General features: G+C 46.2%; 1 protein-coding gene across 1 annotated transcript; it reads right to left on the reverse strand.

Annotated features, from left to right (window-relative positions):
* Positions 1-352: 352 nt before the first annotated feature.
* Positions 353-22,104, reverse strand: LOC309382333 (N-acylethanolamine-hydrolyzing acid amidase-like). The gene is made up of 11 exons (XM_081971837.1): positions 21,732-22,104; positions 18,148-18,312; positions 17,019-17,145; positions 13,197-13,287; positions 10,075-10,151; positions 9,143-9,315; positions 7,544-7,606; positions 6,664-6,730; positions 6,131-6,159; positions 5,209-5,290; positions 353-3,799 (listed from the first exon to the last, which is right to left on the reverse strand). The coding sequence occupies exons 1-10, from the start codon at positions 21,953-21,955 to the stop codon at positions 5,215-5,217; spliced, it is 1,092 nt and encodes a 363-aa protein (XP_081827963.1). The 5' UTR covers positions 21,956-22,104; the 3' UTR covers positions 353-3,799; positions 5,209-5,214.
* Positions 22,105-23,462: the final 1,358 nt, after the last annotated feature.

Genomic DNA, 23,462 nt, shown 5'->3' on the forward strand with positions numbered 1-23,462 from the left:
AGTCAGAGCTGAGGAAGCTTCTTGGTTGAGAAGCAAAACGTCTTCGAAGAAAAATAAGAAAGTCCAGTTGCCTCCTAAAAAAGCCCCTTGGGAGCCCCACTTGCTAAGCAAGAGAGTTATTAAATTAGTTTTGCCCCATTTTTACGACCTTTCCTGACGCGGTTGTTAAGCGGATCGCTGCACTTGTCAAGTTAGGAACATGGTTGTTAAATGAATATGGCTTCGCCACTGACTTTTTTCAGTGCTGTTGTGACCGCGAGCGGTCACTTAAGTGAGCAGTTGTAAGACGAGGTCTACCTCTAAGCCACTTTCAATGCAACTCTCCTCAGTCAAATTAAGTTTTATTTCTTTGGGGAAAAAAACCAGATCTCTTCAGATGTATTTTTTGGTTAGATTTATTACATAATTTCCAATGATCTGCTTACATCGCTTATTCTGTCATAACCAATTAGTTATGAGAGGAAGGAGATGACTAAGAACGTATCACATATGAGTTTAATCAGAGGATCCTCATTAGTGATTATATTAGGTGGAGGTTGTATCAGCAAATTTGGACAAGTGCGAAATCTCGACCTTAGGAAGCAGCGCCACGAAAACAGGATGAAGTTAGCATTTATAATTCCACAAAATACCTCCGGTGGAATAGTGTCAAGTCTAAAAGAATATGCGGTTGTTATAATTGGCTTTGTTAAATACCTACTGTACTTCTTTCACCCTCTAATGGGACTTGTATCTTATCCGTATGCATTACCTCTTGAGGTAAAAGATGACACATAATGTAGGGGAATTTGCTAAAGTAGGCCATCCACCAGCTATAGTGAGCAGTTCTGTCCTAAGTAACAACCAGGTTTCTGGAAGACACATAATTGTAGGGATTGTCTTTGTGTGTGTGTGTGTATCTTTATCCTCTGCCTGCCTGCCTGTCCGTCCATCCATCCATCCATCCATCCATCCATCCATCCATCCATCCAGTGGTGGGATTCAAATAATTTAACAACCAGTTCTCTGCCCTAATGACCAGCTAGGTAGGCGTGGCTTGGTAGTCACGTGACTGGGTGGGTGTGGTCAACTCAACATCACTCAGGTCGATGGGCGCTTCGCCTTAGCTGTTAGAATGTAATAAGGGTTAACCGGAGAGGCAGTTTCTGTAAGCAGGGCAATAAAGATGAGGCTAGAAACTACACCAGAATGTTTCCTTCCTGCCTTCCGTACAGGATTAGCCCTGTAAAGTGGAAAAAAACCAAAAGGAGATTTCTTCCAACAACCGGTTCTCCAAACTGCTTAGAAAGTTAAGAAGAGGCTCTCCTGAATAGGTGCGAACTGGCTGAATCCCACCACCGTATCTACCGTATTTTTCGGAGTATAAGACGCACCAAGGTTTTGAAGAGGCAAATTTTTTAAAAAAGTTTTTGCACTCTGCAAACCACCCAAAAATGGTCCGCTTTTGCGAAAACGGGCCCATTTTTTTAAAAAAATTGCTTGCATAGCCTTTAGGAGGCTTATAGAGAGCTCCTGGGGGCGGAGGGGGCAAATTTGAGCAACAAATGGCCCATTTGTCACTTATTTCTGCCCTCCCCAGTCCCCAGGAGCACTCTGAAAGCCTCCTAAAGGCTATGCACAGCCATTTTGGTGAAGGGGTGGGGTTTCGGGAGGCCAAAAATGCTGTATTCAGTGTGTAAGACGCACCCAGATTTTCAACCTGTTTTTTGAGGGGAAAAGGTGTGGCTTATACTCCGAAAAATACGGTATCTATCATCTATCTATCTATCTATCTATCTATCTATCTATCTATCATCTATCTATCTATCTATCTATCATCTATCTATCATCTATCTATCTATCTATCTATCTCTGTATCTCCCACCTTTATTTTACAAATAACTCAAGGCAGCAAAAATATCTAATGCATCTTCCTCCTTCTATTTTCCCCATAACAACTACCCTGTGAGGTTGGTTGGGCTGCGAGAGAGTGATTGGCTCAAAGTCATTTAGCTGGCTTTCATGCTTAAGGTGGGACTAGAAGTCACCATCTCCTCTTGATTGGCCCAAAGTCACCCAGTTGGCTTTCATGTCCAAGGCAGGACTAGAACTCATGGTCTCCTGGTTTCTACCTGGAGCCTTAACCACTAGACCAAACTGGTTCTCTTTAAAGTGTATGAGCTGTGAGATTTAAACGTCCCATGTGGTCTCCAACCTTCAACTTTCCTGGATTCCTACACTTCTGTCCAATCAGAAGGAATGTGTGCAGGACTATTTTGAGGTCAATCAAGAAGATACAAAGTCAGGCAGAGATGTATAATAACAAGACTCAAACAATAAAAACCTTTCTGACTCCAACTTCCACATTTAGGGAAAGAGTCAATTCTCCAGGGTTGTTTGAAAGCTACTGGGGTCGGGGCCAACCTAATCTTGGGCTCCCAAGGGTGGGTACAGTGATAGAAAGGCATACTTCCTGGGTTTCAGAAGAGGACACTTTTAACGGACAGGACACATGTCAAGGTGATAATTTAAGAGCCGACCAGCTGATGCAAAGAGGGGAATGGGTCAGCAGGGTCTTTGGCTGTTATCCCTTTAAGAGCCTGTGTAGTAAGAGGAGGCCCTGTTAGAGTGTTCATTGGTTCTTTGCATTTCTTCCCTGCTGTAATTGCTATTTGTTTAGATGCTGCTTGTACTATGTGTATGTATAGTATTCCTACATTCCTAGTGTAGATAAAAACCACTATTTGATACAAACCACTGTTGGCGGTACTTGCTCCTAGGTAGATACATGGGATAGATCTGTGCACACGCTGACAACACAGAGCCTACCAAATAGAGACAATCAGAGAAGCAGAGAAATATCCTAGCCTCGTCGTGCATGATGGGCTGTATCGGTGGCAATCAGCACCTTCAATTGCACCCAGAAGCCAGCAAAAAACTCATAAAGCAAAGGCATGACATGGGTGTACCAAGTTACACCCATAAACACTTGTTACATTCTGCACCAACTGTAGCTTCTGGGAGTTCTCCATACTGTTATTTACCTTCCTCGCCTAGCATACAGCCCTGGAAAATGCTGTTGGCCTCCACCCAATAATTAAACCCATCTGACTCTGTTGTCCCAAAGTTGCTTTTCAAAAGAGAGCATCAAGGACCCACATTTCAAGATCTCTTCTGCAAAGCTGGGAATGCAGGGAGCTCTTTGTCCATCTTGGAAATTAAGAGATTGTCCAAACTCATTTTTGCAGTTTTCCATACAGATGGGAGAGTCGAATCACCCATAAATATCCACAGGTATATCTTGCCGTTGGCGAAATACACATAGATCCAAGGTTGTCCATCCAAGTCCTGATGTGATCCACACATATTTTATGGTTTCAATACATTTTCTTTAGGAACTTCAAATAAAGGTATATCTAATTGTGGCATGGCAATGTCATATAGCCACAGGGCAATCTGATTTTTGCAATAGTGGCTAAAATAGTCCATAGGACATGATGTTTAATCAATAAAAGCTGGGATTAGAAATATTGTCTCCTAAGACTCAGAAGAGTTAAGACTCTTTCAGATTGACAAGCTCAGTGTCTTAGCCACTGAGTCACTGAGTCCCTTAGTTGGCTCTTATCCCATGTCTATTATTTCAATATCCATTGCCCACTCTCTAAGCCGTAAGTGCTGGGAGGCAGTAAATTCCTTTTTCTTCTGTTAAAAAATGATAGTTTTGCAGAAAATACTATACATCAATTAGTTGTTGTGCATATGCAGTTCATAAACACAGCTGCTGACTTTGCATTTCCAAAGTTTTTCATTCCTTCATTTTCTGGTTCAAGGGAGAGAGAGAGAAAAGATAAAAAAGGGAGATAAAATGAATATTTAATAAATATTTTAATTGAAAAAAAAATCAGCCATGTCACTTACTGGCAGTATGCTTCTCCTATCTCTAATTATTATTCATTTATCTGATAGCATGCTACCCACCGTAAAAATTTTTAAAAGTCTTTGAGTGGCTTACATAAAGTTTATTAAAGTTTGTTGAATTCAAAATGTAGTTTTGAAGTACATTAAACGAAAGCCTTCTATTGTCAAATCTGGAAAAACCCATTGGAGTATCTCACAACGGATAAAGGTCGCCGGAATTCAAGAGTGGTTGCACTTAGACCCAGAGGTGGGTATTTAGCAGGTTCTGCCCAGTTCTGGAGAACCGGTAGCGGAAATTTTGAGTAGTTCGGAGAACCAGTAAATGCAACCTCTGGCTGGCCCCGCCCCCATCTATTCTCTGCCTCCCGACTCCCATCTGATCGGGAGGGAATGGAGATTTTGCAGTATTCTTCCCCTGCCACGCGCACCAAGCCACGCCCACAGAATCGGTAGTAAAAAAAATTGAATCCCACCACTGGTTTATACCATTTGTGGCAACATAAAGTTTCTATTCCGATGACTCACTTAATTCCACCCCTAGTACTGCTGCTCTTCTCCTACAGCAGGGGTGTCAAACTCGATTTCATTGAGGGCCGCATCAGGGCTGTGTTTGGCCTGTGTGTGTGTGTGTGTGTGTGTGTGTGTGTGTAGTGGGCGTGGTCAGGGTGGGCATGGCCAGCTTGATCTCACTAGTGTTGGGGGCACCTGTGGTGGCCCGAGGGCTTTGCCAGAAAAAAGAGGCGCCCGAGCTCTGTTTTCAGTTGAAGTGGCCTCCTGCAACCCTCTGCCAGCGAAAATGGAGCTCAGGAGGGCCGCAAACTCGATCTCATTAAGGGCCACATCAGAGTTGTGTTTGGTCTCAGTGTGTGTGTGTGTGTGTGTGTGTGTGTGTGTGTGTAATGGGCATGGCCGGGGTGGGCATGGCGAGCTCGATGTCACTAGTGTTCGGGGCACCTGTGGCGGCCCGAGGGCTCTGCCAGAGAAAAGAGGCGCTCGAGCTCCATTTTAGGCTGCAATGGCCTCCTGCAACACTCTGCCAGTGAAAATGGAGCTCCATTTTCACAGGCAGAGGCACTGTGGACCAGTCCACTGTTTCCAGGGCGGCCCCATGGGCCAGATCTAAGCATCCTGTATGCCGGATCTGGCTCCTGGGCCTTGAGTTTGACACCCCTGTCCTCCGCCGTCTGCCAGTGGGTCTCTCTTCTTTCGCTATTTCTTTGGGGAAACAAAGAAGTGAGGATGGAGGCCTTCATTAATATTTTTTGAAGAGTAGACTTGGAATGAAGCAGCATCACAACGCTCAGGACTTACACATGTTCATTCTTGGGTCCTGATAAAAGTCTGATACTTGTCTGGATCTGCGTTACTCATCAAAGTGGTATAAATGGTGAGCCTGATAAAAAGAAAACCACACAGAAACCAACAATGAAGTCCAGGGGAGCAGTTCAAATTTTCAATCCAGCCCAAATGGAAGAGAATAAAAATCAGATTTATCCGCAGTCTCTGTGTTTGCCAATTTCAGCCTTTGCATGATGTGTGAGCTCAGCCTGGTGCTCAACCTGTCCTTGGTGCCCAAAAGGCTGGGGGCCACTGCCTTAAAAGATTGTGTGAAATCTGTTGTGGCCCTCCAATGGCCAGCGGAGTTGGCAGCAGATTCAGACAGTGAGGAGGTTGGGGAGGAACCTGGGCCAGTCCTGCAATCTGGGGAAGGCTTGGACAAGGGCTCTGTGTTGGAGGCAGAGAAGGGGCCAGGGCCGTATGCCAGTTATCAGCTGCCTTCAGAGTCAGACATCAGTAAGGCAGAAGAACAGCTGGAGCCTGTTCTCAGTGTGCGCATGCGCAGAGCTGCCAGACGAAGGGAACCGCTAAAGAATAGGGATCGACTTGGGAGTAAGGCCACAGGTGGATGATGAATGGTCCCTCCCAGAGGGAATAAAAGAGGAGCGAAAGGGGAGTGGAGTTTGCAGGAGACAATTAGTTCATTCCTGCATTCTTGCCAAGTATTGCAGCGTCTGAACGATATCGGCCCGGCCACTCACCAAGCCTGATAAAGGTCGGTAATTGTGAACTATCTTGAAAGACTATGGGCCGGGACTTTGCTGGAGAGGAATTCACTGTAAATTAAATAAAAGGGGTTTATCGGGACAAGTACTCGGTTCTGTGCTGCTGGGGAAGTGTAGGTCAGAACAAAATCCAAAATGAATGCATTTTACTTAAAAAAACAACCACTTACTTGTTTAATACTGGTTTTGTCGATAATACCTGGAAAAAAAAAATACAAGATGGTCATGCATTTAGATTTTTGAACAGTGAATACCAATAAAGTCCAAATATACTAAGCTAAGTTTAACCAATGCAGCTACACAGGTAGTCCTCAACTTACAACAGTTCATTTAGTGGCCATTGGAAGTACAACAGCACTGATAAAAGTGACTTATGACTGTTTTTCCACACTTGCAAACCAGATTCACTTAACAGCCATGTTACTAACTTAAGAACTGCAGTGATTAATTTAACAACTCGGGCAATGAATGAATGAAATTGAGTTTGACACCCCTGTCCAACTGATGTCTTTTTATAGGTAAAAAGCTTGATATGTAAATTTGCATGTGGGGTTGGGTTTATAATTCTAAAATAAAAATGAAAATTATTTTGTTTCACAATTATTAAGCAAATCACTGATGTTGTTAGGTGAATCGCACGGCCATTAAGCGAATCCATCTTACTCCACTGACAACAGAAAAAAGGAGCATGATTTAAACTTGCCTGAAAGAGGGAATTAAGATTGATATGTTCCTGTCCTGTCCTGTTTAGTGCTTTAATAGCTGGGGTTCTGCAGAATAAAAATAAAACGTTAGTGGATCAATATAACTGATTTCACAAGTCAAGAATGTGCAAACCTGAATTTTAAAAAGTTTGCTTTGTACACCCAGATTTTACTCGTGACATTAAAGGCAGCTATGTCCTCTTCTCCAAATCCTGTTTGGGATCCCTTTTGATCCCAAACCTTTTTTGAGATTTTGGCCATTATATTTACCCCAGCACAGGAGATCTCAGGCCTTATTGTTGTTAGTTGCAAAGTTGTGTCCGACCCATCGCCATCCCAATGACAACATTCCTCCAGGACTTCCTGTCCTCTACCATCACCCGGAGATCATTTAAGCTCACACCAACTGCTTCGGTGACTCCATCCAGCCACCTCCTTCTCTGTCGTCCCCTTCTTCTTTTGCCCTCCATCGTTCCCAGCATGAGGCTCTTCTCCAGGGATTCCTTCCTTCTCATTAGGTGGCCAAAGTATTTGAGTTTCCTCTTCAGGATCCGGCCTTCTAAAGAGCAGCCAGGGTTGATCTCCTCTAGGACTGACCGGTTGGATCACAGGGACTCGCAGGAGTCTTCTCCAGCACCAGAGTTCAAAGGCCTCAATTCTTTGGCGCTCAAGACTTCCTTATGGTCCAACCTTCACAGCCATCCATTGCAACTGGGAAAACCATAGCCTTGACTATATGCACTTTTGTTGGCAGGGTGAAGTCTCTGCTTTTTAGGATGCAGTCTAGATTTTAGGCTTAAGCAGGTAATATTGTAATGCTGATTTTATTTGGGCAAAAAACCTGCAACCTGATATGGGTACCTTTCCAGAAAAACATACCTTCGATCATCATAAGGTGGTGGGTTGGTCCAGTGGTCATAGTTGGTCTCCACTCGGTACCACCTTCGGAACAGAAAATATACTCAAAAGCTTCCATGTTAGAACATGTATTTGTTTGTATTCCTCCTTTATTGTTTTTACAAATAACTCAAGTTAGAGATCATATCTAACAGAGCTCCCTTTGGTTTTCCCCAGAACAACAGCCTTGTGAGGTGGGTTGGGCTGAGAGAAAGTGACTGGTGTCTTGTGGCAAAGGCGGGACTAGACCTCATGGTATCATGGTGATTGGCCCAAAGTCACCCAGCGGCTTTCACATCTAAGGCGGGACTAGAACTCACAGTCTCCTGGTGATTGGCCCAAAGTCACCCAGCTGTCTTGCACGTCTAAGGTGAGACTAGACCTCATGGTATCATGGTGATTGGCCCAAAGTCACCCAGCTGTCTTTCATGCCTACGGTGGGACTAGAACTCACCGTCTCCTGGTGATTGGCCCAAAGTCACCCAGCTGTCTTGCACGTCTAAGGTGAGACTAGAACTCACTGTCTCCTGGTGATTGTCCCAAAGTCACCCAGCTGTCTTTCACCCCTAGGGTGGGACTAGAACTCACCGTCTCCTGGTGATTGTCCCAAAGTCACCCAGCTGTCTTTCACCCCTAGGGTGGGACTAGAACTCACCGTCTCCTGGTGATTGTCCCAAAGTCACCCAGCTGTCTTTCACCCCTAGGGTGGGACTAGAACTCACCGTCTCCTGGTGATTGTCCCAAAGTCACCCAGCTATCTTTCACCCCTAGGGTGGGACTAGAACTCACCGTCTCCTGGTGATTGGCCCAAAGTCACCCAGCTGTCTTTCACCCCTAGGGTCGGACTAGAATTTACTGTCTCCTGGTGATTGGCCCAAAGTCACCCAGCCGTCTTTCATGCCTAAGTGGGACTAGAACTCACAGTCTCCTGGCGATTGACCTAAAATCACCCCAGGGACTTTTACGCCTAAGGAGAGACCAGAGCTCACCATCTCCCAATTTCTCGCTATTCAGTTTTTGATTTGTGTCATTAAGTAACACACAAGACTAGTCTGTTTTATTTTGCTAAAAACCTCAGTTCAAAGCCATAAAGAAGCATTTAAAGGTAAGCTTAAAGGTTTCATATCTCTGTTTCTTAGCCAAGAGCGCAATAATTGTCCAAAGACATCTCTGTGGTCATGGCGCCAGAATGACTATATTCCAAGGCGCAGTGAACTCTAGTACCTTCCCACCAAAGTGGTACCTATTTATCTGCTCGCATTTGCATGCTTTCAGACTGCTAGGTTGGAAGGCGCTGATGCAAGTAACGGGAGCTCACCCCATCACGTGGCGCTTGGGTTTCAAACCCCGACTGTCCGCTTTCCAGCTGACAAACTCAGCATCTTTAACCACTCAGCCCTCATTAAACAACCCCCCAACCCCATAAAGGAGCACTTACATATTTGTTAAATTTATTTGCTGCTTATCTTACCATGGGATAACTTAGGCAGCTTGCATCAAAAATTTATGCTCCCATCAACCTTACCAATTGGTAAATTGCTTGCCCTTTGACTTATAAAATTCAGATTCTATGCAACTTACGCCCCATTTGAAGGATCCAAAGGCCAAATATCGACCGGGCCTCTTCTTTTCCTTGTAATTACCGCCCCTTGTTTGGGTGTTGACCCACCAATGATATAATAAACATCTGCTATAATAGGTATCTTGGCGAGCATATAGAAAGCCGTTTCAAAGTCATCTGCTTCACTTAGAACCTACAAGAAAAGATTTCATGAATTATTCCTAAGTTTGGATAAAATTCTGTTAGCCAGACTGTAGAGCAGGGGTGTCAAACTCTGTTGTGGCCCGCCAGCGGCCAACGGAGCCGGCAGCAGATTCGGACAGTGAGGAGGTTGGGGAGGAGCATGGGTCAGTCCGGGAGGCTGGGGAAGGCTCTGATGAGGGCTCTGTGTCAGAGGCAGAGATAGGGCCAAGGTCGTCTGACAGTGATCAGGTGCCTATGGAGGTAGACAGCAGGGAGGCAGAGCCTGTTCCCAGTGCGCACAAGCGCAGAGCTGCCAGAAGAAAAGAACAACATCGGGGTAGACTTGGGAGTAAAGTCATAGGTGGAAGGTGATTGGCCCCTCCCATAGGAAATAAAAGGGGAGCGAAAGGGGAGTGGGCTTTTGCAGGAAACGATTTGTTCGTTCGGTTGTTAGATTCGCTTCAGGAGTGTAAAGATCTGTCCGTGAATCTCAAAGACTCTGTGCAATAATTATAATGGAAGCAATAATTGTCATGGAACAATGATCCCCTTTTGATGACCTTCTGATAAGCAAAGTCAGTGGGGAAGCCTGATTCGCTTAACAACCATTTCGCTAATCTGACAAGTGCAGCAATTTCCCTTCATCGACCTTAACCAACAGACGAAAGAAAGGCTTCACAAATGTCTCGCTTAGCCACAGAAATTTTGGGCTCCGTTGTGGTTGTAAATCGAGGACTACCTGCATATTTAAAAAAAAAAAATTACGTACAGTTCTGATAAGCCAGCTGGCTGGACTGTATCGAGCCAAAAAGGCTGCGATGGCATTCTCCCACCAGGCGCCAACATCTGCAAAACAGAATTTAAACATACCGCATTTTTCGGAGTATAAGACGCACTGGAGTATAAGATGCATCAAGATTTTGAAGAGGGAATTTTTTTAAAAAAGTAGGTAGGTAGATAGAGGGATAGAGAGAGAGAGAAAGAGAGAGATTTACAGTAGGGAGGGAGGGAGAGTAGTTAGGTAGGTAGGCAAAGGGATATATATAGAGAGAAATAGAGAGAGAGAGAAACACAGTAGGTAGGTAGGGAGAGAGAGAGAGAGAAATAGAGAGAGAAATACAGTAGGTAGGAAGAGAGACAGAGTAGGTAGGTTGGTAGGTAGAGGGATAGAGAGAAAGAGAGAGGGGGGGAGAGAAATACAGTAGATAGGTAGGTAGAGAGAGAGAGAGAGTAGGTAGGTAGGTACGTAGGTAGATAGAGGGAGGGAGAGAGAGAGAGAGAGAGAGAGAGAGAGAGAGAGAGAGAGAGAGAGAGAGAGAGAGAGAGAAATACAGTAGGGAGGGAGGGAGGGAGAGAGAGAGAGTAGGGAGGGAGGTAGATGTTTCCAGGTGTATTTATCCATGTGCTGGAGAAGGAAATCGCTGACAATCTGCAACACCTAAGATTTTGTTTCTGCTGGCACAGCACTTGATCAATCTAATTCTCATCAATCACTCTAACTAAAGAGCTTTCCGAAAGGAGAAAAAAAAAGTTTTTGCACTCTGCAAACCTCCCAAAAATGGCCTGTTTTTCGCGAAAATGGACCCTTATTTTTTTAACAAAAGGCATGAATAGCCTTTGGGGGGCTTGCAGAATGCTCCCGGGGTGGGGCAAAAACCAGCAAAAAACAGCCCATTTTTCGCGAAAACGGCCCCATTGTTTGCCAAGAAAATTGCATGCATAGCCTTTAGGAGGCTTATAGAGTGCTCCTGGGGGCCGAGAAGGGCAAAATTGAGCAAATTGTTTTGCTCCTTTCTGCCCTCCCCAGCCCCCAGGAGCTCTCTGAAAGCCTCCTACAAGAAATGCATGGCCATTTTGGTGAAGGGGGCGGGGCTTCGGGAGGCAAAAAAATGCTGTATTCAGTATATAAGACACACCCAGATTTTCTGCCTCTTGTTTGAGGGGAAAAGGTGCGTCTTATACTCCGAAAAATACAGTAATTTATATAAACTGTAAACAGACTGCAGGAACTATTTGCACCACTGAGGTGACCCTGAGGATAAAGATAAACCTCCAAGTAGCCTCAACCACCCTCTAAAACAGGGGTGTCCAAACTTGGGAACTTTAAGACTTGTGGACTTCAACTCCCAGAATTCCCCAGCCAGAATGGCTGGCTGGGGAATTCTGGAAGTTGAAGTCCACAAGTCTTAAAGTTCCCAAGTTTGGACACCCCTGCTCTAAAAGGAGGCAAATGACCAGCTGTATCAATCCTTCCAACATCCAGTCAGAGCTGAAGAAGCGAAATGAGAAGTGAAACATCTTCAACGGGAAAAATAAGATAGTAGAGTTGCCTCCTCAAAAAGCACCTTTGGGACAACCATGACCTGTATGACTAAGAATCTCTACAGACTTTTAAAATATAGAATAACAGCGTTGGAAGGGACCTTGGAGGTCTTCTAGTCCAACCTCCTGCTTAGTCAGGAAACCCTACACCCGTGATGGCAAACCTATGACATCCGTGCCAAAAGTGGCAAGCAGAGCAATCTCTCTGGCCATGCGGAGCCATTGCCCGTTGCTCTTCCAGGTTCTAGAGCACCAGGAGCACCAGACCATGCTTACTGGCCACATGGTCTTCTAGTTTCTGGCGCGCATGGGCATGTGAAAAACAGCTCGCGTGCCCAAAGACATGGAGACGGGATCCCGGCGGTTGCTTCCTAGGGGAGCAGAGCTGTCAGTCAGAACCGGCGGGTCGGGGCTTCCCTCCCTCTCTGCCCGAGTGGGCTTCTTGCACAGCCCAATGATGGGTTGCAGGCGGTACGCCCCGGTACAGGCATACCGGAGCCTGCCCGGATCACCAGATACCATTCCGGTACGGTGCTCCGGAGGGCCCACCCGCCTGTCCAAGCTCCTTACCGGTCTTTTAAGTCTTCGGCACTTCCGTGCACGGCGCGTACAGCACCTGTGCAATGCTCCACTGAGCAGCTTGAGCGTTATGGAGGCTCGCCGAAGCGGTAAGACGCATGCGCGCACTTCAGTCTATGGCGACGCGCATCCACAGTCTGGAGCACCTTACCTGGCTGGCTCGGGCGCCCCAGAAGAGCAGCAGCAGCAGCTTGTTCTCAATGGCGGGTGAGGGTGGGAGGCACCTCTCCTCCAGAATCCCAGCCGCAAACAGCAGGGTGAGAACCGCTGTGCATCTTCTACGCAGCTCCGCAGCCCCAGGAGATTAGCAGGGGCAACGCTGTTGTTCTTGGTGGCTGCTCCCCAGGGTGAAATGCTACTGGTTCGGGCTGGTTTGCCTGAACTGGTAGTAAAAAAACACTAAACAAAGTTTAGCTGAGCTTCGGAAGTTGTTTTTTTTTTCTTTTGCTTTTTAAGCATTTTTTTTAACTACAGGAAATGTGGGGGGGTGGGGAAGTGTCCAATTTTGCTCCCAGCAGGCTTCCCTGAGGCCGGCTAGGCCAAAAATGAGGCGGTGAGGGGTGCTAACAAAGAAAGAAAGAAAGAGTGAAAGAAAGAAAGAAAGAAAGAAAGAAGGAAGGAAGGAAGGAAGGAAGGAAGGAAGGAAGGAAGGAAAAAGAAAGGGAGGGAGGGAGGGAGGGAAAAAGGAGAGGAAATAAGGACTACAAACCTGACACTAGATGCAACTTCAGAGGACAATCCAGGGCTGGAAGGGACCCAGAGGTCATCTAGTCTAACCCTGCTCCAGCAGGACATTGTGAGTTTCTGTCTTTTCATCCCCCAGTTACGTTACTGCACAACCAAGCCCACCAAGACTCCCCACCAAGCCACACCCAACATGCCACACCCACAGAACCGGTAGTAAAACATTTTAGATTTCGCCACTGCCGCCCCCTCCGCCCACCACCGAGAACAAGCAGCTTATCTGGGTAAAAATAAAATTTGCCTGACCTCGTTCATTCCCAGAGATGGAAAACTTGTGTGGACTCTGCCCCGTCCATAAACCGACGTAGCCGAAGAACGTGGTGCCTTTGAATTTTACCTGGAAATAATTAAAGGACAGGAGAAGCTGCACTTATTCCTCATTGGTTTTGACCTTAAGTTCTCTCCAAAACACTAAACAGGCCAGGGAAGGTGTGAGTCATTTCATAAGACTCCCCCAAGTCTTGACTTAAACCTAGAGTAAGAGTGAAAATGCTTTAGGGATGCAGGGAAAAGGTCATTTGCAAATTGCTCACTACAGCAAAAAAGAAAGAGGAACAAAATTGAGGAAGCAAAATTTCTACAGCTGCTGAGTTCTTCCTCAAACCAATTCAGTGCAAAGTTGGTCTCTGGTTATTATTTTTATTATTTATATCCCTCGGTCTTTTTCCTCTCTTGTTTTCCAGCAGGTGCTGCTTGCCGCATTATCGAGAAGTGGAACCAAAGTTCACCAGATGTATTATTTTAAAAGCTTGCCTCCCAAACCGAGAAGGGAAATGGACAGAATCACAGAGTTGGAAGGGGCCTTGGAGGTCTTCTAGTCCAACCCCCTCTTAAGCAGGAGACCCTATATACCATTCCAGACAAATGGCTGTCCGGTGATGGAGCACCCAGAATTAAATACGAATAGGTTTAGGTTTAGGTACACCTAAACAATACAATAGCAGAGTTGGAAGGGGCCTTGGAGGTCTTCTAGTCCAACCCTCTGCTTAGGCAGGAAACCCTACACCACTTCAGACAAATGGATATCCAGCATTTTCTTAAAAACTTCCAGTGTTGGAGCATTCACAATCTCTGGAGGCAAGTTGTTCCACTGATTAATTGTTTTAACTGTCAGGAAATTTCTCTTTAGTTCTAAGTTGCTTCTCTCCTTGATTAATTTTCACCCATTGTTTCCTGTCTTGCCTTCTTTGGAGCTTTGGAGAATACTTTGACTCCCTCTTCTTTGTGGCAACCCCTGAGATATTGGAAGACTGCTATCATGTCTCCCCTAGTCCTTCTTTTCATTAAACTAGACGTACCCAATACCTGCAACCGTTCTTCATATGTTTTAACCTCCAGCCCCCTAATCATCTTCGTTGCTCTTCTCTGCACTCTTTCCAGAGTCTCCACATCTTTTTTAAAAAAAATAATATGGTGATTTAAACTGGATGCAGTATTCTTAAGTGTGATCTTACTAAGGCTTTATGAAGCCGCAGTAACATGTCATGTGATCTTGGTTCTATCCTTCTGTTAAATTAGCTTGTTTAAATTTCACCGCAAAAGGTGTCAGCTGCAGAGTTGACAGAAAACAAAAATGCAAGTTGGAAACTTCAAGGTTCATCTGATTTGTGGCATAGTATAAGAATAGAAAATCACATGATTACAGGGCCTCGCTCTAATCCTTACAGAGGTCTCTTGGTTTCTACAATGTGATTATATAATAAGTTAAATATAAGAATTGTGAAAGTGTGCCACCTTGCTAAATGACTTGGGGTTAGAGCAAATATAGTTTCACAACAGTTTCAACCCCTTCGCAAAACAATCTTCGCATTTGTTCTAACCCAAAGTCAAATAGTTAGTGTATTTATCATTTAACGTACAATATGTCTACCCAACCATATATAAAAAAATATTTTTGACGACTTACATACAATAAAAATGACACACCAATATAAAAGGGAGAGGTCTGTTCCAGTGAAATAATTTGCATTTTCTACTAACTTTATCTTATACTACTCAGCAATCTTTTCCACACGATATCTGTATTTTGTAATTTAATGCATTTGTTTTTCTCTCATTTTTCCTTTAAAAGAAATACATTAATTAAAAAAAAACTTTGGAACATGGTGTTTATTTTTAATCATCAAATTATGGATGTTTATGTCAGTGGTGGGATTCAGCCAGTTTGCACCTATTTGGGAGAGCCTCTTCTTAACTTTATAATCAGTTCGGAGCACCGGTTGTTGGAAGAAAACTCAATTTATTTATTTTTTCACTTTACAAGGCTAATCTTGTAAGGAAGGCAGGAAGGAAACATTCTGGTGTAGTTTCTAGCCTAATCTTTATTGCCCTGCTTACAGAAACTGCCTCTCCGGTTAACCCTTATTACATTGTAACAGCTAAGGCGAAGCGCCCATCGACCTGAATGATGTTGAGTTGGCCACGCCCACCCAGTCACATGACTACCGAGCCCCCCCCCACCCAGCTGGTTATTAGAGCAGAGAACCGGTTGTTAAATTATTTACAATATACAATAGCAGAGTTGGAAGGGATCTTGGAGGTCTTCTAGTCCAACCCCCTGCCTAGGCAGGAAACCCTATACCGTTTCAGACAAATGGCTATCCAACATCTTCTTAAAGACTTCCAGTGTTGGGGCATTCACAACTTCCGTAGGCAACTTGTGTTCCACTGATTAATTGTTCTAACTGTCAGGAAATTTCTCCTCAGTTCTAAGATGCTTCTCTCCTTGATTAGTTTCCACCCATTGCTTCTTGTCCTGCCCTCAGGTGCCTTGGAGAATAGTTTGACTCCCTCTTCTTTGTGGCAACCCCTGAGATATTGGAAGACTGTTATCATGTCTCCCCTAGTCCTTCTTTCTATTAAACTAGACATACTCACTTCCTGCAACCGTTCTTCCTATGTTTTAGTCTCCAGTCCCCTAATCATCTTTGTTGCTCTTCTCTGCACTCTTTCTAGAGTCTCCACATCTTTTTTACATCGTGGCGACCAAAACTGAATGCAGTATTCCAAGTGTGGCCTTACCAAGGCATTATAAAGTGGTGTCAACACTTCACGTGATCTTGATTCTATCCCTCTGTTGATGCAGCCTAGAACTGTGTTGGCTTTTTTGGCAGCTGCTGCAATCGGTTGGCTCACATTTAAGTGGTTCTCCACCAGGACTCCAAGACCCCTTTCATAGTTACTACTATTGAGTGAGGTACCACTTATACTGTACCTGTGCATTTTGTTTTTCTTGCCTAAATGTAGAACCTTACTTTTTTCACCACTGAATTTCATTTTATTAGATAGTGCCCAATGTTCAAGTTTGTCAAGATCCTTCTGTATCTTAAGCCTATCTTCTGGAGTGTTGGCTATTCCTGCCAGCTTGGTGTCATCTGCAAATTTGATGAGTTCCCCATTTATTCCCTCATCCAAATCATTGATGAAGATGTTGAAGAGTACTGGGCCCAAAACAGAGCCTTGGGGTACTCCACTGCATACTTCCCTCCACATTTGAATCCCACCACTGGTTATATTTATAAAAGTTGGGTAGAGAGATCCTGGAAAGCAAATGTTTGCAATACGCTTGATTTACCGACGATACATAGTTTGGCTACTAAAGGCATGTATAGTTACCATTCACTTAGCTACCACTTGAAATTACCATTCACTTAGCTACCACTTGAAATTACAACGGGGCTGAAAAAATGGCTTTCAACCAGTTCTCGCACTTATGAGCATCGCATGTGATCAAAATTTGGCCGCTTGACATGTATTTATGACAGTTGCGCTATGACCGTGTCACGTGATCGCCACTTGCGACCATCCCAGCCGGCTTCCGACAAGCGTAGTCAATGGGGGAAGCTGGATTCGCTTAAGGACCTCATGATCCATTTAACAACTGCAGTGATTCTCTTAACAACTGTGGCAAGAACGTTGTAAAATTGGGTGCAACCCCTCTTAACAGCTGCTTTGCTTAACAACATAAATTATGGCCATAAGTCGAGGATTATTTGTACCTTAAAACGTTTCCTACGTTGCTGCCGAGAAAATTTTTAATTTTTAATGCCTGCCAGGCTCTTTTTGTACCTGCCCATCCTTGACGAAATCCACATCAATGGTGATCTTGCTTAAATAACTTCCAAAGTCATAGTCCATATTCCGACCGTGATATATATTTCCTTGTTTGTCTTGAGCAACAATACTGGTGCAGAAACTGTGAGAGAAATAAGAGCAGCAGCTCCGTTAGAAGAGCCTAAACTTCAGAAAGGAACTACGGATTAACAATGGCAACTTCTTAGAAAGAACATTTATATGAAATGTTTTATAGATGGCATTTACCACCTGCTAGGTTAGCTAAAATGTTTCAAAAACATGTCTAGCAAATGCTGGAAATGTAATCAAAAGACGGGCACATTTTATCACATGTGGTGGACTTTTGCTAAAACAAAAAAAATTGGGAACATTTTCTCACATGTGGTGGACTTGTGCTAAAAAAGAAATTGGGAACATTTTCTCACATGTGGTGGACTTGTGCTAAAAAAGAAATTGGGCACATTTTCTCATATATGGTAGACTTGTGCTAAAACAAAAAAAATGGGCACATTTTATCATATGTGGTAGACTTGTGCTAAAACAAAAAAATTGGGCAGAGAGGGGGCCAGAGCCGTATGCCAGTTATCAGCTACCTTCAGAGGCAGACATCAGTGGGGCAGACGAACAGCTGGAGCCTGTTCCCAGTGTGCGCATGCGCAGAGTTGCCAGACGAAGGGAACAGCTAAAGAACAGGGGGTCGACTTGGGAGTAAGGCCACAGGTGGACGATGAATGGCCCCTCCCAGAAGAAATAAAAGAGGAGCGAAAGGGGAGTGGGCTTTCACAGGAAACAATTCAGTCATTAGATTCGTTTCAGGAGTGTGAAGATCTGTCCCTGAATATCAGAGACTCTGTGCCCAGCCTTTCCTTGCACAGCACCTCATTTGGGCAATATTTACATGGCAGCTTTCCAAGATCGATAAGGTCTGTGGTCATAAATTCACCTTTGAAAGACTGCTTGCCAGGACTTGGCTGAATGCGAATGGGAGGAATTCACAGGTGTTTAATAAAAGGGGGTTGGTCGGGACCAGGATTCTGCCTCGTGCTTTTTGGGGAAGCCTAGCTCAGAACACCACACACCTGCCTCCATTCCTGAGGTTCACAAAAAGCATCGCAACACTCACGCCGTGAATTCGTAGGCCAGGTTCAGCAGGACCCCATCACCAACGTTAACCCCGAAGATTTTGGAAAGTCCCCGGATCTCTCCTTCATAAGGCTGGGGGATGTAGTTTTCTATTTCTTCTGCGATAGGTCGAATAATGGCATGCACCCATTTGGGGATGACAGAGCTGGAAGAAAAGGCAGCCATTGGGTCATACGTAGCATCATTAACCTGTTTTATTCTACGTACCTTTCGTACCCAGGGGAACGGCTGGCCCCCGGAAGTTGTGAGTGCCCCAACACTGGGGGTTTTTAAGAAGAGACTGGATATCCATTCATCCGGAATGGTGTAAGTCAGGGATAGCTAACCTTTTTGTTGTCGTGGGCTGAAAGTGCATGCGCGCCCGTACGACAGTGCCTGTGTGCGCCCGCACCCATAATGCAATGCACGCGAGATCCCCCGTGTGCCCCACCTCCTGATTTATACCATACAATACAATAGCAGAGTTGGAAGGGGCCTTGGAGATCTTCTAGTCCAACCCCCTGCCTAGGCAGGAAACCCTATACCATTTCAGACAAATGGCTATCCAACATCTTCTTAAAGAATTCCAATGTTGGAGCATTCACAACTTCTGGAGGCAAGCTGTTCCACTGATTAATTGTTCTAACTGTCAGGAAATTTCTCCTCAGTTCTAAGTTGCTTCTCTCCTTGATTAGTTTCCACCCATTGCTTCTTGTTCTACCCTCAGGTGCTTTGGAGAATAGTTTGACTCCCTCTTCTTTGTGGCAACCCCTGAGATATTGGAACACTGCTATCATGTCTCCCCTAGTCCTTCTTTCTCTTAAGCTAAACATACCCAGTTCCTGCAACCGTTCTTCATATGTTTTAGTCTCCAGTCCCCTAATCCTCCTTGTTGATTGTACATGTAAGCATGACCCCCCCTCCCCTCACATACGTGCAGACCGCTCCCCCCCGCGTATACACATGCGACCTCCCCAGCCCCTGTTTTGGGTCTAGTAGGTCTCCCTGCAGCCTCCTGGGATCAAAAACGGGCTGCAGGGGGACCTCCAGCCCACGCATGCATGCACTCTTCCCTGTGCATGCGCGCACCTCTCCCGCATGTGCCCCACCCTTCGCGCATGGGTGGTAGAGACCCGAAAAACAGCTGGGTGGCAGGAGGCATGCGTGCCTGTGCAGTGGGGCTGAGCTGGGGCGACGGCTCGTGTGCCCGCAAAGAGGGCTCTGTGTGCCCCCTGTGGCACCCGTGCCATAGGTTCGCCATCATGGGTATAGGATTTCCTGCTTGAGCAGGGGGTTGGACTAGAAGACCTCTGAGGTCCCTTGTCCCAAAGGTGCAACCTATGATCATCCCAGGAAGCCTCGATAAGAAAGAAGCCAGGTTCTCTTTCACAACGGAGTAATTCACTTAACAATCACCTCACTTTGTATCGGAAATTCTGATCCCACGCGTGGCCATATGTCCAGGACTACCTGAAATTGCTAGCGAAAGCAGGAAACCGAGCCACAAAAACAACCCAGGTAAAGCTAAAAGTTCCCCTCGCGCATATGTGCTAGTCGTTCCCGACTCTAGGGGGCGGTGCTCATCTCCATTTCAAAGCAGAAGAGCCAGCGCTGTCTAAAGATGTCTCTGTGGTCATGTGACCGGCATGACTAAACACTGAAGGCGCACGGAACGCTGTTCCCTTCCCACCAAAGGTGGTTCCTATTTTTCTACTTGCATTTTTTACGTGCTTTCGAACTGCTAGGTTGGCAGAAGCTGGGACGAGTCACGGGAGCTCACTCTGTTATGTGGCGCTAGGGATTTGAACCGCCGACCTTTCTGATTGACAAGCTCAGCCTCTTAGCCGCTGAGCCACCCTTTAAGCAACCCAACATTCGTCCCATTTAATCCCTTACAATATTTCTGCCAGGAAATGGAAGGTTACTCTAATCTCTTTCTCCTCCTCCTCCTCCTCCTTCTCCTCCTCTCCCCCCACCCCACCCCCGGTTAGAGAAGGTCTCTAAAGTTCACTGAGCCAGGAGAAATGTGTACTTTGCCCCAGCTCAGGTGAACTTGGTTCCAGTTTGAGGAAAAACAAACAAAGAGAGACGGAGGGAGGAGGTAAGTAAGTTTCTGGTTCACAGTTTTGCTTATTTGGGAAGGATCTAACATAGCATTTAACAGAATTGCAAGGGGCCTTGGAGGTCATCCGGTCCAACCCCCTGCTGGAGCAAGCGCCCTATACTATTCAAGGCACACGGCCCTCCGTCCAGTCTCTTCTTGAAAGTCTCCAGTATTAGGGCACCCCCAACTTTATCCAGAATAGAGCTGGAAGGGACCTCGGAGGTCTTCTAGTCCAACCCGCTGCTGAAGCAGGAGACCCTTTAGTCCCATTTCAGACAAGTGGCCGTCCAGTGTCTTTTGAAAAGCATCCTTTGTTGGAGCACCTTAACTTATGGAGACAAGCTGTCCAATTGATTAGAATAGAATAACAGAGTTGGAAGGGACCTTGGAGGCCTTCTAGCCCAACCCCCTGCTTAGGCAAGAAACCCTATGCAATTTTTCTCCCTGTTAGGAAGTTTCCCCTGCATTCCAAGTTGCTTCTCTCCTCCTCCTTCTTCTGAAGACAAGAAGGGAACCCCTCCCTTAGCAAACCAGCGACCAAGCCAGGATACAAACACTCTGAAGCAAAGACAAGGGAGGGAAAGAGAGACACAGAGAGATACATACACAGAGAGAGAGAGAGACAGACCGACAGAGACAAAGAAAGAGAGACAGATAGACAGAGAGATAGTGACACAAAGAGACACAGGGAAAGAGAGATAGAGACAGACAGAGAGAGACAGACAGACAGAGAGAAAGGGGAGAGAGAGAGAGAGAGACAGACAGACAGAGAAAGAGAGACACATACACACAGAGAAAGAGACAGAAAGAGAAAAAAAGACAGAGACAGAAAGAGACAAACACAAAGAGAGAGAGACACGCACACAGAGAAAGAGTCAGACAGAGAAAGAAAGACAGAGAGAGATAAAAAGAGAGACAGACAAAGAGAGACACACAGAGAGAGACAGAGAAAGAAAGAGAGACACAGAGAGAGACACAGAGAGAAAGAGAGGCAGACACAGAAAGAGACATGGAGAGAGACACAGAAAGAGAGACAAAAAGAGAGACAGAGAGAGGGAGAGAGAGACAGAGAGAGAGAGAGAGAGAGAGAAGGATAGAGAGGGACAGAGAGAGAGAGACAGAGAAAGAGAGAGACAGAAAGAGACATGGAGAGAGACAGAGAAAGAGAGACAGAAAGAGAGAGAGGGACAGATAGAGAGAGAGAAAGAGAGAAGAATAGAGAGAGAAAGAGAGAAAGAGAGAGAGAGAGAGAGACAGAAAGAGACACACAGAGAAAGACAGACACAGAAAGAGACATGGAGAGAGACAGAGAGAAAGAGAGAGAGAAAGACAGAGAATCTTTCTCCCACTTTCCCTTCCTCCGCTTGGGGCTTTGGAGCTCGTTCCCACCCAGCCAGGGCGCCCCTCTCGCCCCTCTCGCCCCTCTCCCTCCTCCTCCTCCCAGGAGAAGCCTCCATCCGCGCGCAGCCTCCAGCGCTCACTCGACGACGTGACTGATGACGGATCGCATGAACGCGGGGTCGAAGTGCCGGGCGACCGGGGCCCATCGGAGCTCCGGCGGGCTGTCCAGGCTGACGTTGAAACGCATCGGGGCGGCTGGAGGGCGGGGATCGGCACCGCCGCCGCCCCGGGGCAAAGCCAGCAGCAGCAGCCCCAGAAGGAGCGCCGGGGACGACCCGGAGCCCTCGCGCCCCTGGCCGGCCATGGAAGCGCCGGCTTGCAAGAACGAAGCGGGCACCCGCGGATCGCCGCTTGCCTTTCCACGGCCGGCCCCCGCCGCTTGGATTGGCTGCCCCGCCGCTTCTCCAACGCCGCCCCCGCTCCGCCCTGACCCGCCCGGGAGCTGCGCGGCTGGCAAAAGGGGATTCCGCCCCGGAGCGTTTCCCAAGCCGATCCGGCCAGGAGTTCCGCGGGCGAAGCGCTCAAAAGCCGAGTAAAACTTCCGAAGGGGGAAAGCTTTGCGCCAGAGACGCTCAGTGGGGATAGAGCTTGGGTGGGACCTTGGTCGTCTAGTCCAACCCCGCCTCCACCCCTTGCTTAAGCAGGAGACCCTGTACAGACGGTCCTCGACTTACAACGGTCCGTTCCGAGTCTCTTCTTGAAAGCCTCCAGGACTGGGGCACCTCAGGCTTCATTCAGAATAGAGTTTGGAAGGGACCCTAGAGATCTTCTAGCCCACCCCCACACCTTGCTCAAGCAGGAGACCCTGTGCAGATAGTCCTCGACTTACAACAGTTCGTTCCAAGTTTCTTCTTCTTTTTAAAAAAAAGTTAAATTTTTATTAAACATATTTCAACCTTAAAAACAACAGCATAGAGTTCCACTCATCACAGCGTTTCCGTATGGATGTCACTTACATTAACATATTTACTAATTATATAGATTACTATACCATGTATTATATTTTGCAAAGCCGCTTTATCTCCCTCCTTAGATGTTGCATCAAAGCTTACATGCTGGTCCCAAGCTCTACCCAATGGTCATGACTTCCCCAGAGTTTTTTGTCCTTCACAAAGTTGTTGGCTGTTGTGATGAGGACTGGCTGCAAGAAAACAACCGAGCTCAGAAAACAACAAGAAAGATGGTTTGCCGGACGAAGTTAGCCTCACCTTAAGCCCTTCAGCCTCCAAACTATATTGTGGGTTAATTCAGCCCTGTGGGATTGTTAATCACAACCTGCACGAAAAGAAATCTTACACACAGCTTGCAGACACTGTCTTGAGCAACCAGGTGAGCAGGAATGGAGGGAGGTAGCCAGGTGTATTTCTGCTGGGGAAAGAAGGTAGAGGCACCTAAGTTGTTGCGAAGTTGTGTCTGACCCATCACAACACCATGGACAATGTTCCTCAAGGCCTTCCTGTCCTCTACCATCTCTGGAGTCCATTTAATCTCACGCCAACTGCTTTGGTGACTCCATCCAGCCATCTCACTCTCTGTCGTCCCTTTCTTCTCTTGCCCTCCATCGTTCCCATCATGAGGCTCTTCTCCAGGGAGTCCTTCCTTCTTATTAGGGGGCCAAAGTATTGGAGTTTCCTCTTCAGGATCTGGCCTTCTAAAGAGCAGCCAGGGTTGATCTCCTCTAGGACTGACCGGTTGGATGGCCTTGCAGTCCAAGGGACTCGCAGGAGTCTTCTCCAGCACCAGAGTTCAAAGGCCTCCGTTCTTTGGCGCTCAGCCTTCCTTATGGTCCAACTTTCATAGCTATCCATTGC

The sequence above is a fragment of the Natrix helvetica genome, assembly GCF_964273705.1.
Source record: "Natrix helvetica genome assembly, contig: HAP1_SCAFFOLD_216, whole genome shotgun sequence".
Lineage (NCBI taxonomy): Eukaryota > Metazoa > Chordata > Lepidosauria > Squamata > Natricidae > Natrix > Natrix helvetica.

Coding starts and splice junctions, on each gene's coding strand:
- LOC309382333 (XM_081971837.1), bottom strand. CDS start 21,955: ATGGCCGGCCAGGGGCGCGAGGGCTCCGGGTCGTCCCCGGCGCTCCTT. Junction 10,152..13,196: donor CATCTCTGGGAATGAACGAG/GTCAGGCAAATT, acceptor TCTGTTTTGCAG/ATGTTGGCGCCTGGTGGGAG. Junction 5,291..6,130: donor ACAAAACCAGTATTAAACAA/GTAAGTGGTTGT, acceptor TCTTTTTATCAG/GCTCACCATTTATACCACTT.